The following is a 16,514-nucleotide window of genomic DNA, read 5'->3' on the forward strand; positions in this document are numbered from 1 at the left end:
AACACCGGCTGGGGCGCGTTAGGGGTCCAGGGAGGGATGGCGGGACGACCAGCACCGAAGTGCCTCGATCGCCCCAGGACCCCCAAACCCCTCAACCCTTCCTGTCAGCGCTGACAACCGCTGCTGAGCGCCGAGGAACAAGTCCCCGGGCGCGCCCCGGCCCGCAGCGGGGCTCCAGGGCAGATCCTTGCCTGCCTGCTCTGGCCGGCCCCTGGCGGGTCGCCGGCCGCCCCCCGAGGCGGGCACGGCGCTTCCTGTGCGCACAGCGCCCGGCGGGCCCACAGGAGGGTCGCGGAGGGCCAGGGGCCGGGGCGGGCGGGAGCCGGCGGTCGCGCCGGGCGCCCCTTACCTTGGGCAGCAGCCCCGCGCGCGGCCAGCAGCAGCGCGGCCAGCAGCGCCGGGAGCGGCGGGTGCGTCCCGCGGCGGCGCGGCCGGTGCATTCCTCCTCTCGCGGCGGCGGCGGCGGCTCCCAGGCCGCGCGCAGAACATCCACGGGCTCTCCCCGGGCTCCCGGCCACCTCGTCCCGGCCGCTGGCGCTCGCAGGATGCCGGGAGCGTTTGCAAAGCTCTTTGTCCCTCTAACCTGCTCCCTCGCCTCTGCCTGCCCGGCTCAGGACCCTGTAAGCGCGGTCCCGCCCCAGCCCTCCGGCTGCAACCTCGCCTTGGCCGGCGGGTCGGTCCCGGGGCTGTCCGGATCCCACTAGCGGACGGCGAGTCTCCCCGGCTCGGACTCTGAGAAGAGCGTGCCCTGCACCCGGGGGCTGCCGTCCCGGGGCTCCTTTGGTGGCGGCTGCGGCGTCTCCTCCCGCTCTCCGCGCTCCCTCTCTCGCTCAACTTGTCACTTTTCACCAACTCTCCAACCCAGCGCCCCAGCCCCGACCAATGGCAGGCGCGGGCCCAGGCCGGCGACCCAGCGCCCTCTGCTGCCTCCTCTCCACGCCCGCACCCTCTCTGACTTCGCAGAAAGTCGCCGTGGCTCCCGCGCCCCCCCGCGCACACACCTCTCCTCCCCTCCCCCACAAGCCTCAAATCCTGAGCGGAACCGAACCTGGGGGGTCATGAAGGCTTGACAGAAGGGGAAACCGAGGATCAGGGAGATGCATCCGGGCTCTCAAACCAGTTCGTGGCTGAATGACTTAGGAGATCCAGATCTCGCAGTCTCAGCTCTGCCACCGTGAGCTGTGTGACCCAGGGTAATAGAACATTTATTGGTATCACGTAATTTCCCTTTTGATTTCCTTTGACCCAAGAGTTAAGAGAGAGTCCTTACCCAGATGATGTATGTTTTTCCCTTTTGTCTTTAATTTTTCAATGCATTGAAATCAATGTCATCTGCACTGCTTCCTTCTGGAGATTTCTTAAGGATTTCTCTGTGGTTATTTTTGTCAATGTCCTGTGCTCTCTTGAAAGAAAGTGTTTCTCAGGCCGGGGGCGGTGGCTGACGCCTGTAATCCTAACACTCTGGGAGGCCGAGGCGGGCTGATCATTGGAGCTCAGGAGTTCCAGACCAGCCTGAGCAAGAACGAGACCCCGTCTCTACTAAAAATAGAAAGAAATTATATGGACAGCTAAAAATATATGTAGAAAAAAATTAGCCGGGCATGGTGGCGCATGCCTGTAGTCCCAGCTACTCAGGAGGCTGAGGCAGAAGGATTGCTTGAGCCCAGGAGTCTGAGTTTGCTGTGAGCTAGGCTGACGCCACGGCACTCACTCTAGCCTGGGCAACAGAGTGAGACTCTGTCTCAAAAAAAAAAAAAAAAAAAAGAAAGAAAGTGTTTCTCTGTCTTCAGCATATGAAGATAGGATGCTGTATCAGTTTGATCTTTATATACATTATGTTATTTAGGCCTTCTATATCTTTGCATATTTTTTTGTCCATTTGCTCTGCCATGGGCCAAAGAGATCATTGAAGTCCCCTACTGAGTGTGTTTTTATCCATTTCTCCTGGTTTCGCTTTACGAAGTTTGCTATTCATAAATACTCATGATGGTTTGGCTTTCCCTGCGGAGAGTGCCCTTGATCATGGAAAGTGGTGAGTGCCTGCTGTGTTCCAGGCCCTGCTTTAGGCTCTGAGGATGCAAGAGTCACAGGGACACCTGTCAGTCTTGCCCTAGCAGGGGTGGTGAGCCTGCGGCCTCAAGACCACATGTGGCCTTCCAGATCCCCAAGTGCAGCCCTTTGACTGAATCCAAACTCCACAGAGCAAATCCCTTTATTAAAAGGGGAACACAAAGAAGCCCATAGTCTATCAATAATTACATGGCCACTTACTAAATATCTCCTGTTTGCCTGGTGTTTTATATGCATTTGTTCATAAATTCTCCACTGACACTAAAAAGGTCATTAAAAATTGTGTACTACTTTGCTCTTTTACATATATTACCCCCACATTACAGTTTTAGAAATTAAAATGCAAAAGAAAGTAAATGACCTGTCCACGGTCTCACAGACAATGGGCAGCTAAGCCAACACTCAGGCTCTTTCTCATGAGAGAGCCAAAAGTTCTTAACCAGAGGCTGGCATGTAATGAGCACACAGTAACTGGTGGTGATGGTTATTACCACTACAGTAGCCTCTAAGAACCCAGCTTTAAGATTTTACCATGAGTAGTCACCTCATTGAGGGCAAGGACTGCGTCAGTTGTTTGAGTACCCTGGGTGATTCACGCAGTACCTGCAACACAATAGGAGCTCAATTCAAACAAAGATTAGATCACCATTTGGAGAATACTTTTCTCCCTGATTAATTTCTCATTATACTTGTTATGGGGGGCGGTGAGTGGAGTGGAAGAGAGACAAAACTCCACCTATACTCCTTGACACCAAGGGATGCAGATCTCGAAAGCTGAGACATTAGAAGGGGGAGAATTGTAGCCCAAAGCATGTCCCAGCAGGTCACAGACTCTAAACTCCTAGCCCTCTGCCTTCAGGCAGGTGAATGACTAACCCATGTGGGACAAACAGTCACTTATTCTTCTCCAAGACTTCAGGGCAGGAGCCTCCCAGCTGCCTTGATGACTTTCCTACTTTCTATCCCTCTGACCTGAGGTCAAAAAATGATAGACAGAGAGGCCTTGGGTCAACCAGTTCATCGCCCGAGTAGGTGTCTCCTCCAAGTTTCTCTGCCTGAGATGCATTCAGTCCTGTCTCAATTATCTCCAGTTGCTTGCCTGAGGAACTTACTACACAAGCCTCTCTTGTTAAAAAACTGTCTTTAGTGGTCGGCCTCAGTGTATCGAGGCACAGAAATCAGAGGAAACTCAGTTACCCTGCCCAGCACTGGGCAGTCCTCACTAGTCTGCAGTACAACACAGAGTTGCCGGACCAGGGGCTTTCCCGTGCACCCACCCCGCCCCAGCCCCCACCCCATAACTGCTAGGCCCAGGTATCTTAGGTAACAGATGGCTACCAGCGCTGAGTATACAGAACTTAATGACACTTTTATCAGTACTTAAACCTTCCAGGAACTTAATCACAGAATCATAGACGTGAGGAATGTAAGAGCTGGAAAGGGCCTTGGAAATTAACTTGTACACCCCCCTCAACCTTTTATAGCATAGAAATGTAGGACTCGAGGAGGTGAAACTTCTTGCCCAAGGTCACAAAGCTAGCCAAAGCCGAAACTGGGACTTAGACCAACCAGTCCAGACCTGGGGTAAAGGACGCCCTCAGTCATCCCAGATCCCTTCAAGGTTAGCTATAGCACACCAGTTCCCAAAGAAAAGGTTAGAAAAGACTCTTCCTGTTCAAAAAAAAGAAAAAGAAAAAGAAAAAGAAAACATTGATGCCAAGTTCAGTAGATGCCAGTGTGAGGAGCACAGGCTGGGGAGTAGGATGCCTGGGCTCATACTTCAGCTTCTCCGGTTTCTGCAGAGGGACTGGGGACAAATATTAATATCTTAGTCCCTCTGTGCTTCAGTTTCTCATCTGTAAAATGAGGGTGATAATAATATTACCTACTCTATACTGTGGTTAATGTTAATTGAGTTAATTCATATACATTACTTTTTTTTTTTTGAGACAAAAGTCTCACTCTGTTGCCGGGGCTAGAGTGCCGTGGCATCAGCCTAGCTCACAGCAACCTCAAACTCCTGGGCTTAAGTGATCCTCCTGCCTCAGCCTCCCGAGTAGCTGGGACTACAGGCATGCGCCACCATGCCCGGCTAATTTTGCTATATATATTTTTAGCTGTCCAAATCATTTCTTTCTATTTTTAGTAGAGACAGGGTCTCGCTCTTGCTCAGGCTGTTCTCGAACTCCTGAGCTCAAACCATCCGCCTGTCTCAGCCTCCCAGAGTACTAGGATTACAGGCGTGAGCCACCGCACCCGGCCATTATATACATTACTTTTATGACACAGAGTAGGCACTTCAATAAATGTTAGATATTATTATTTACTTACATGAGCTTACTTGTATCATCAAAAACACTATGAGGTTGGTCTTATCTCATTTTTTGTAGACAAAGAAACTAAAGTGAAATGAGTTTTTAAAACTTACCCAAAGTCAAAAAATCAAGGCAAAAAGGCAGAACTCAAGCCCAAGTCAAATCTCTCTCTACACCATACACTACTAGCTCATGGCCCAGTGATGGGTTGTGAGAAAAGCTAAAGCAATCTAAATGCTCCTCTTGCAAGCCTCTTTTGACCTTGTCCTCTCCTTGGCAAGGCCAGTGACTGACATCAATGGATTAAAGAATCCAGGTGAAGCCACTTTCTTCAGAGGGTCCTGGCTCAAGCTCTGAGGTCCACACCAAAGCTCCAGCTGCACAGGGAGGCAGTCAGCTCCCCTATCCTCGCTGACTAGCACATACACAGTTCTGTTCATCATTGCTGTGGACATTTACAAGACATAGCCATGGGTAAGTCATAGTGGGAAAATGGAAAAAGAGCAGGACGATAGATAACAAGTCAGTGGAGTCAGGTGCCAAAGGGAGCATAAAAAACAAAACAAAAAACAACTACCTTTCATTTTAAAGAGTTCTTGGATGGAAAGACTCATCTGGGGCCTTTGCTTGATTTACCCAACAAATACAACCATTAATTATTCTTCTTGGAGAAACCGTGTAGCCTGGTGGCTATACATGAGGGCTCAGGCACCAGAGTGCATGGATTCAAATGCTGGCTCTGCTCTTAATAGCCATGAGACCTTGGGTCTCTGTATTTTGGTTTCCTCATCTGTAAAGAGGCATAATAGTAATACCAACCATCTAGTTTTGTTCTGAAGATTAAATTAGGTTAATACCTGTAAAGGGTTTATCACGATGCCTGTCACAAGGTACACAACCAACATTTATTAGCTATTATTATTAATGATTAAGGAAGTGGACTCTAGCCTAGAGTGCATAGACAGACCTGACTACATGACCGGAACAATTATTTAACTTCTTTATAATATAGTGTTCTCATCTGTAAAGAGAGAGAGAGAAAGAATAGAACCAATCATATAAAGTCATTTTTAGTATAAAATAGTGTATTTTATACCGTGATTATAAATGTCTCAAAAGAGTGTTTGGCATGACACTTATTCAATAAATTGTTATCATTATTCTTTTTGCTTTAAACCCCTTCATTATGGGATGGAAGAGAGGCATAAATTTTATGATCATAAATTTTATGATCAAGATTCCAGCACAATCTTGATTTCATATATTTTGTTCCATTAGCCTCTTTGGTTTATTTGCCCATGAGTGGAAAAGAACATAAAAAAACAAGACAGCTAGTATGCTAAATCTATATCTAATATATAATCTAGCCATTCCACTCCTAGGTATTTACCCAAGGGAAATGAAAGCATATGTCCACACAAAGACTTATGCATGAAAATTTATAGTAGTTATATTTGCAATGGCCAAAAATTGGAAACAACCCAAATGTCCATAAACAAGTGAATGAATAAACTCTGTAATTACCATATAATGAAATGTAACAGCAATAACAAAGAAGAAATTTTTAATATCCATAATAATATGGATAAATATAAAAGTAATTATGCTAAGTAAAAGAAGCTAGATTTTTTTAAAAGAATATATACTACACGATTCCATTTATATAAAATTCTAGAAAATGCAAACTAATTGATAGTGACCGAAAACAGATCATTGTTTACCTAGAGCCAGAGAAATCAAAGGATAGATGACAAATGGGCATAGAGACATTTATGGGAGTAATGGATATGTTCATTGTTTTGATTGTGGTGATGTTTCACAGGTATATACAGATGTCAAAATTTACTGTAGCAGTCTAGGTCCAATCAGGAGATAGAAACCATGCAGTAAATTAAGCAGGAAAAGTTTAATGGAAAGAATTATTAGCTATGATAAAAGAATAACCATAAAATGTAAGGAAACTACCTATGGCACCCTATGGGAGATTACCCAAGAATGACAAACTTGGAAAAGGTTCAGACCTCATTGGATAAGGTATGGTTCAACCACTGGATAACAGAGAAGTTTGCTGGTCTTATCAGGCTAAAGCTAGCAATAGGCCACCCTCTGGAGAAATTCAAAGGGAATTTCTTAAGTGTCTTAAATGTCTTTCAGGAGATCAGCAACTAATAGCATTGGCATGCAGTCAGGGTCTGGGCATTGTCATGGGCAGGAGGCCTTCAGAACTTGTAGACGGTGTGGGACTTGCAAAGGAAGCAGCAGCCCAATGTCTACCCGTCTTACCCTGGAGGCCATAGGTGGGCTGTGGAGACTTACAGAAGGAGCAGCTGCTCAGTGTGACCCCCTATGCCACAGGTGACTGTGTACAAACCACACTGAGGCTTTGGTTTTCATGCCGAGAAAGCTACAAAGAAAGATTAGCTCCAGGCCAACTCTAGAAGGTTGCAGAGGAAGGGGATTCTGGACCTGTGGCTGAGGCAACCCCCACTGGATGTTCTTACACCCACACCACTTGGCTCCTGCTGGAAATTGCAAGAAGGCTATTCCTCCTGCAATATCCCTCCAGAATCCTCTACTAGAAACGCTCACTTTAAAGTAGAAACAATTATAGAAATTCCAGCCAGGCGAGGTGGCTCACACCTGTAATCCTAGCACCCTGGGAGGCCGAGGTGGGTGGATCGCTCGAGGTCAGGAGTTCGAGAACAGCCTGATCGAGACCCCGTCTCTACTAAAAATAGAAAAAAATTATCTGGACAACTAAAAATATATATACAAAAAATTAGCCGGGCATGGTGGCACATGCCTGTAGTCCCAGCTACTCGGGAGGCTGAGGCAGTAGGATCGCTTAAGCCCAGGAGTTTGAGGTTGCTGTGAGCTAGGCTGACGCCACGGCACTCACTCTAGCCCGGGCAACAAAGTGAGACTCTGTCTCAAAAAAAAAAAAAAAAAATTATAGAAATTCCATGTTTATAATAGAGAATATATTGAAGGGTGAACTTATATTTGAGAGCAATAAATTGATAACTGACATGCTCATTAATATTGTATACCTTAAATAAACTCATTTATTGTTATGTCAATTATATCTCAATAACATTTTAAAAATAATACGCACTGATAGGCAAAGAACACATTTGAGGAAAGGCCCTAAACATAAAAGATAGAGATAAAAAATAGATAAGAAAAAAGCAACTTGGAAAGAATAGATTATTTAGGTAAAAGAAAATGTATACACACACATATCTCCTACCATTCATACATTCAGAGAGATATGTAAAGATATTGCTTTTATGAAACAAGAACAGAATGCAATGGGGGTGAGAACGAAGATTCAGAAAGCAAAAATAGTCTTGGAAATTAAAAATATTATGGCTGAAATGAAAAGCTCAACATAAGGATTAGAAAAAAAAATTGTCCAGGCCTGGTGGCTACTGCCTGTAATCCTAACACTTTGGAGGGCCCAGGCAGGAGAATTGTTTGAGGCCAGGAGTTCTAGACTAGACTGAGCAATATAGTGAGTCCTCATCTCTACAAAAAATAGAGAAATTAGCTGTGCATGGTGGTGTGCACCTGTAGTCCTAGCTACACGGGAGGCTGAGGCAGGAAGATTGCATAAGCCCAGGTGTTTGAGGTTGAAGTGAGCTATCATGACTCCACTATACTACAGCCCAGGCAAAAAAGAAAGAAAAGAAAAGAAAGAAAGAGAAAGAGGGAGAGAGAGAAAGGAAGGAAGGAAGGAGAGAAAGAAAAGAGAGAAATAAAGAGAGGAAGAAAAGAAAGAAGGAAAAGAAGGGAAAGAAAGAAAAGAAAAGAAAGAAAGAAAGAAAAGAAGGCAAAGACTCAAAGAGATGGCAATCATGAGGGGCAAAAAAATTGAAAGATCACTACCAGAGGAAAACATCTAAATAATAAGAGTCCCAGAAAAAGATAATATATCAAATAGGCCAGAGAGAATTAAGAAAACAATTAGCAAAAATATTTCTCAACTGAAGGACATGAGTTAACATATTAAAAGTTCCACTAAAGGCCTGACACAACCAGGTGAAAATAAATTGTTAGGCCTTGTGGAATATCATTGTGAAATTATAGAATATTGAGGACAAAGAAAAGTTTCTAAAAGTTTCCAGAGATTTAAAAAAATGAATTAAAAAAAACAGATTACATACAAGGAATCGAGAATTGGAATGATATTTCATCTTCCTAACAATAGTACCAGAAGCAGAAAGCTTTGGAGAAATGCTTCCAAAATTCTGAAGGAAAATTATTCTCTACTTAGAATTCTATACCTAGCTAAACTATAATTTAGAGTGTGAAAAGAACATCTACTGACATTCAAAGCCTCAAAACTATCTCTTTGGTACCCTGCATTAGTTTCCTATGGCCTCTATAATAAATTATCATAATCTTGCTGGTTTAAAACAATACAAATTTATTCTGGTACAGTTTTATAGGCTAGAAGTCTGAACTCAATTTTACTGGTCAATATGTCAGCCAAGCTAGTTTTTTTCTGGAGGCTGTAGGGGAGAATCTGGTTTTTTCCAGCTCTAGAGCTGCATCCTTTCATTTCTTGCTCATGGCCCTTTCATCTGTCTTCGAAGCCAGCAGTGCGGCATCTCCAACTCTCTCTCTGCTTCCACCTTCACATCACCTTCTCCCTTATAAGGACCCTTGTAATTACATAGGGCCCATTTTGATAATCCAGGATGATATCCCCATCACAAGATCCTTACCTTAATCACATTTGCGAAGTATCTTTTGCTATATAAGATAACATATTCACAGGTTCAGGGGTTAGGATAGGGATATCTCAGCCTACCATACACAGTTTCTAAGGAAACTATAGAAGGAAATTCTAGCTATTCAAGAAAGTCACCCCCCCCCAAAAAAAAGAACCCATGGAATCTAAGAAAAAGAGAGGTGAAGGGAATTCCCAAAACGACAATGAAGGCAGGTCCTAGGAAGGAAACTGAATAACTGATTAAGGAGAATTAGCCAAGAATGGAACAGGTCTAAGGCTCTGGGAGAGAAGTCACCATTGGATAGACTTCCAGATGGGTTTAGGCCTGAGAAAGACTTTCAGTTTTGAGGAAGAGTTTAGGGATAAATTAGTGATGAACACATAGAAAACTAAATAAACACAAATACTAATATAATTATTAACTCCATGGAATACAAAAAAGACAAAAATAAACAGTATATTACATGGCTTAGCTATATACAGAGATTGCACAGACATACTGTTGTAAACACCAAATCTAATCAAAATTATGATTTACCTATGATGGGAAACAGAAGGATGGAAGTGTATGATGGTGGTGGTAATGGTTGTGAAATAGCTCATATTTAGTAGTGGAAAGTGAACCACTGAAATATCAAGATGTAGTTATGTATTGTTTAAAGTCATGCAGATAAATGCTGAAAAAAAGAACTGAAAGAATTGAAATCAAAGAACAAGTATGGGAAAGGGGGCTGGATTAAGGAGTACCAGCATCACTGAGAAGCTCAATGGTGGTTCTCCTCTGCCAGCCAGAGCCAATGATAGGAAATGCTGTTATAAAACTGGGATTGCTAATAGTAATGAGGATGACAATATCCCCAAATAAAGGCCAAGTAGAAGTAATTTGCTAAAAAAAGCAAGAGAGGCACTATCATTGGTGATGCGTGGTGAGGCTGGAGGGGCTCTACCCAGGGGCTCCTGGTTCTAGGCCGGGAACAGTTTTCTGACCCAGGAACCACTGCCTAAATGAGAAGTTGGATCCTCAGGAAGAAAGTCCCTACTATATATAAAGTCCAGAAAAGAAAGAATTTTTTAGCAGAACCAAACTGTGGTGCAAGTTGTGGACCAAGCTGCTGCTTTGGCACATATGACCCAGGAAACCCTGTGTTACTGGAGGTTGTCTGTTGTGGGGAAAAATGTTATGCGGCATTAATGGCAACATTCAATAGGAGAATCACAGGGCAGACCTCTGGGGTTCTGTAGAGAGAATTACTCACCATTCAAAAAACAGTATCCCAGCCGGGCATGGTGGCTCAAGTCTGTAATCCCAGCACTTTGTGAGACTGAGGCAGGAGGATCACTTGTTGTCAGGAGTTCGAGACCAGCCTGGGCAACATAGTGAGACCCTCCATCTCTACAAAAAATAAGAATAAAAAAAAATTGACCAGGCATGGTGGCATGTGCCTGTGGTCCCAGCTACTTGGGAGGCTGAGGCAGAAGGGAGAATGGCTCGAACTCAGGAGTCTGAGGCAGACGTGAGCTGTGATTGTGCCACTGCACTCCAGCCTAAGTGATGGAGCAAGACCCTCTCTCTAAAAAACCAAATCAAATCAAACCAAACCAAACAAACCAAAGCAACAACAACAACAACAACAACAACAAACTACACAGCATGCCCTGTTAATGGTCAGGGCCAATTGCTCTTGCCAGGATGGTAATTCCTGTTTTTGGCTATTGGCCTCTTGGCAAGAGGAATCTAAAGTAACTGGACAGCAGCCATAGCTTTCAAATGTGATGGGAGTCTCGTTGGCGAGCTTAGAGGAAGAGTTCCTTCTATGGGAGCAGCGTCCAAGGTTGTGTGGAGGGGAAGCACAAATTCCCTATGTGCTGTACTTAAGAGATAAATGCAGCTGAAATTAAAAGCACAGGTTCAAAGCAAAAGCATAAAAAGGATACACCACACAAATAGTAATTATTTTAAAAAATTCATGTGGTGCTATCATCACACAAAATAGTTTTCAAAACCAAGAGTAAAGAGTCAATTCATCTAGATCACATAAAAATCCTAAATTTTTGTATGTTTAATATGTATGTTCCCAATAAAAGCTTGAAAGCATATGGGAAGCAAAATAACAAGACTAAAGGGAGAATACAAAATGGACAATCACAGTTGGAGACTTGAGTATTTCTCTCTTAGTAATATAGAGAAAGAATATAGAAAGAGTATAGAAAATCAGTAAGGATATGTAAGACATGAACACTATCAACCAACTAGATTTAGTAGATGTTTATGGAACACTATATCCAACAACTGAAGAAAATACATTCTTCTTAAGCGCTTATAGGATATTAATCAAGATAGGCTATATGCTAAGCAATAAAACAAGTCTCAATAAATTTCAAAAGATTGAAATTATATTCTCTGACCACAAGTCAAGTAAATTAGAAATCAATAACAAAAAGATATGTAGAAAATCCACATAACATTTGGAAATCAATCAACATTTTTAATAACCTTGAAATCAAAGAAGAATTTACAAGAAAAGTTAGAAAATATGTTAAACTAAATGATAAGAAAAACACAAAACATTAAAATCTGGAGAATACAGCTGAAGTGGTATGATTTATACTAGAACATGAGAAAAATCTAAAATGATGATTTAAGCATCCACATTAGCAAGCTTGGAAAAAAGTAAGAAAAAGAAAGTAACAAGGATAAGAAAAAAAATTAATGAAACAAAAAATAAGTAAATAATACATAATAATAAAGCCAGAAGTTTATTTTTTAAAAATATTAATACAGTTGGTAAACCCCTAGTGATACTGATCAAGAAAAATAAGAGAGAAAAATCTCACGAATTACCAATATCAAAAATGAAAGAGACTATAACCACAGGTCTTACAGATAATAGAGGACAATTTGACAATTTTGAGCAACCCTATGTCAACACATAAAGTGGTAGATGGTATAGACAAATTCCTTGAAAAACTCAACTTATCACAACAGAGAGAAGAATGAATAGATTGATCTAAATAGAAGACCTAAAGGGTCATAGAGGGCAGCTAGTGGTGGGGTGGTAGGTCTAGGTACTCACAGTGGCAAGGTAGGGAATGTAAATGCCTGAGGCCAGCCCAGTGGGACCTCGGTAAACTGGAACATAATTTAGATCCAGTCATGCACCACCCTGTGGGATGCAGGCCAGTATTCCCAGCTTTTCCATTTTTAAGAGTAACTGGAAATTCAAATTTCTCACATGAAGTCTTCCAACTTTTAAGTGGTGTCAAGGATATAAAAATTATGTAGAATTACATAGAAAAAGTACATAGAAAATATAGGAGAAAACTTTTGTGATCTTGGAGTAGGCAAATATCTCTTAATTAATGATACCAAAAGCATGATCCATAAAAGAATAAATTGACAAATTTGACTTTATCAAAATTAAAAACTCCTGCTCTTCAAGGGACACTGCCAAGAGAATGAAAAGACAAGCCACAGACTGGGAGAGAATAAGTGTAAGTCATTTATCTGATAACAGACTTGTATCCTGAATATGTAAAGAACATTCAAAAACTCAATGATAAGAAAATGATAAAAATGAGCAAAAGACTCAGATCACATCACCAAAGAAGATATACAAATAAACACATGAAAGATGCTCAACATCATTAGTCATCAAGAAATTTCAAATTAAAACCATAGTAAGGTACCACTACCTACATATTAGAATGGAAATTAAAAAGACTGCTCATCTAAGTGTTGGCAAGAATGGGGGAAACTGGAACTCTCATACGCTGTGAGTGGGAATGTAGAGTGGTGTGACTTTGGAAAACATTGTGGTAGTTTCTTAAAAAGTTAAATATACACCTAGTATGTGATCCACCCATACCATTCCTAGGCTTTTGCCCCAAAGAAATGAAAGCATATGTTTAGACAAAGATTTATACATGAATGATCATGGCAGCTATATTTATAATAGCCCCAATGTGGAATACACCAAGTGTCCATCAACAGGTGAATGAATAAACAAACTATGGTACATCCTTATAGTGGGACACTACCCAGCAGTCTCAAGAAATGAGTTAACAATAACACAGTACAACATGGACAGATAGCTGTGTAAAAGAAGCCAGAGAGGGCCAGGTGCAGCGGCTCATTCCTGTAATCCTAGCAATCTGGGGGGCTGAGGCAGGAGAATAGCTTAAGGTTAGGAGTTTGAGGCCAGCCTGAGCAAGAGTGAGACCCCATCTCTACTAAAAGTAGAAAAATTAGCTAGGCATCGTGGTGCATGCCTGTAGTCCCAACTACTCAGGAGGCTGAGGCAGGAGGATCGCTTAAGCCCAGGAGTCTGAGGTTGCTGTGAGCTAGGCTGATGCCAGTCCACTCTAGCCTGGGCAACAGAGTGAGACTCAAAAAAAAAAGAAAACAGAAAAGCACATCCTGTAGGATTCCATTTATATAAAATTCTAGGAAATGCCAGCAAATGTATAGTGAAAGAAATCAGATCCATTGTTATTTAGGGTCAAGGGCTAGAGAAACAAGGGAATGAGGAAACTTTTGGAAATGATAGATATGTTCATTATCCTGATTGTGGTGATGGTTCTCATGAGTGTGTTTATTATGTGTCAACATTTATCAAATTGTGCACTTAAAAATGTGTGCTTTATTTTATGTCAGCTATATCTCAATAATCTATTTTTTTAAGAAAGCAAAAAAAAAAATGTATCTATTCCCAATGAAACACCACTAAGCTAAATACAGCCCTTGAAATGCCAATTTACCACCTTTGCTCAACTCTTACTTCTCCCTTTTAAGAGTTAAGAAAACTGAGATCTAGAGATATATAGTAACTTGCCCAGGTCAGATTCTATTTCTATACTGTGTATTTAAATTCTTGATAAGAAAAGGCCAAAATACTATTCTTGCTGCTGTTGTTGTTGATGATAATGATGATTTAAATGGATTATAGCCCCTCACCTATTTTAAGAATTGCCTTCACAAAGGAAAATAGAATTAAAAATCAGAAAATCTGGTCTGTCTGAATCTCTACTGCATCACCAGTTAGCCCTGTGACTCTGAGCAGTTTCCTTAACATTTGTAGAATCTCAGTTTCTTTATCTCTACACAAGTTAGGAATACCTACCTCATAAAGACTTCCTGAGGATTAAATAAAATAGGATATGCTCAAGCAAATTTTTAATAAATATTAGTTGGGTGAATCTAATCTGTGAGATAGATAAGTAGAATGTGTATTAATATTATAAATTGATAGACAGTATTAAAAAGCTGAGGATAAGAGAAATTAAGGGCTTGCCCTGGATCACGCAGTTGAGACAGGTAAAGTTGGCATACCCAGTCTCCCAACTCCCAGTCCAGTGTTCTGTTATAAAAAAGACACCACTGGGGCTCCTGGGCAAATAGCCGCTAGGTTGGGAGTGGGGCGGGTCTTCTCTTCTCAGAAAGTCACTTATTAGGGGTTCTCAAAATGGCACCTGTGGTCCTATTTGGCCTTTTGGAGTATTTAGACTCTGAATTGATGGCATTTTAAGAAATTTAAACCAACATTTAAAATTTGAGCAATCTCATGTAAAAATATGAATTTCCTGCCTGTTTTGCAAAAAATTAATAGATCTGGAAACACTGACCCCTCACTGAAGAAGGGCGGCAGAGAGCAGGAGCTGAGGAGTAGGTGCCCTGTCAGATGAGGTGGGTCCCCTCAGATCCTCAAGGGCCCCAGCGTTTCCTCACACCCCAACCCTAGGCCTGCCTCACTCGTTATAACAGGAGCATGGCCCCTGTAGGCGTTGATACTTACAACCCACCTTTTCCGCCACTCTGCCTCACGCAGTTAACCTTCGTTTCCAGAGAACCAACCATGTTTACTATTTGTCATCTAGCTGTGTGGACATTTGGCCAGCCATTCAACAGAATTGACCTCCTTTAGGCCGCACATGTGAGCAGTTTCTACACACATCAATTGAAGCCAAGAGCTGGCAATCTCCCAGCACGTGAGAGCAATGTAGCTTTGCAATCTGGATTTATTTTGGACACCAAAGTGGATCTATTTTGGGGGTCTTGACTCTCAAATGATCCAACTTGACATTCTACCTTGATCAAATTTCCTCGATGGCTGCCCTGTTTCCATGGACCTGTGGTCCGATAGCCACAATTTTTAAATAATTTCATTACCATGTTAAATTTCCTAAGGAAACTTATGGATGTAAAAACTAGTGCTGCCCAGAACTTGAGATAGCTCCACGTTCAACCTTAAGCAAGCCCATGAAGTAAACACACGAAAAATACTCAGGAAGAGAGGGAGGAAAACCAACAGTGATAATACACAAAAATGTTATTTTTATTTGAGAAACCTACCAAACTGCCTACAATTAGTGAATACAGATCACTTTTTTGGCTCTGGGATAGTTACTCACAGCACACAAACTAAGTTAAAACGTATGCCTGAGACCTTGGAGAACATCTGCTCTTGATCCTTTGTCAATACAAAATATTTTTCCTCTTTCAACCTAAACATTGAATCAGGAAGCCAGCAATGAAACTATACAGTACTATGCAATCTAAAAACATGTTTGGAAACCAAAATCTAGAAACAGATACATCTTCTCATGTGTCTCTTGTCTTAACTACAAAATGCAAAGAATAACTTGAAGTGTTAAGTATTCTGATTCTGCTGGATTTTGCCACTATAAAACATAAGTTACTATGAGAATAACTATCACATACAGCTATAGAAGAGCCACTCATGGGAGGAGAATCTGCTGATTCTTTGTATGTCTGTGGTTTGTTTGTTTTGTTTTGTTAAACAGTAAAATGCTTGTAGTTAATATTTTTGTGGAGTTCATTCCCCTAGAGAAAATGCATCAAATGCAACCCATTTCCTATTATTATTTTTTAATAATAGTGTTAAAGATCTATTTTCTGGTGTGATTTGTAAACACTGTCAAGCCAAGAAGGAAGCACTCCAAAAACCAACAATCATTTTAAGGAAATATGTTATAAATTTTAAATAATAAACACAGGTACCACCAGACCCAAGGCAGAAGTTGGTATCAGCGTCCAGAAATGTTCCTGTTTTCCTTTTCTTGTCTTACTTGAATATACCATTTACTCCAGACTTTCTTATCTCTCTAATAAATGCCAGATTTTATTGACACATTTCATCTGCTTTTTGCCATAGACACCAAAAACCCTGGAATGTGGGGATCTCTTTTCCAGCTACCATTATCTCCACGCATTTGCAGAGACATCACTATTATAATTCTCCCAGGCTCTTGACTTTGTTTTAAAAACACAGTCCCATTACACACATGATACATCTGTTTTCCTCTCAGAAGAGAAACATTCTTGATTACTCTGCCTTTCCCCTCAGAAAAATGTACTACACACAGATGACATA

General features: G+C 41.7%; 1 protein-coding gene across 1 annotated transcript in view; it reads right to left on the minus strand.

The window, feature by feature from the left end:
- ROR1 (receptor tyrosine kinase like orphan receptor 1) overlaps positions 1-837 on the minus strand; it is a 361,547-nt gene extending 360,710 nt beyond the window's left edge. The window contains exon 1 of the mRNA XM_045547843.1: positions 350-837. Within this exon, the coding sequence (XP_045403799.1) occupies positions 350-440 (91 nt within the window). The 5' untranslated portion in view covers positions 441-837. The remainder of the gene's footprint in view (positions 1-349) is intronic.
- Between the last annotated feature and the right edge of the window lie 15,677 nt (positions 838-16,514).

Source organism: Lemur catta, chromosome 3 (assembly GCF_020740605.2).
Source record: "Lemur catta isolate mLemCat1 chromosome 3, mLemCat1.pri, whole genome shotgun sequence".
In the NCBI taxonomy this organism is placed as follows: Eukaryota; Metazoa; Chordata; class Mammalia; order Primates; family Lemuridae; genus Lemur; species Lemur catta.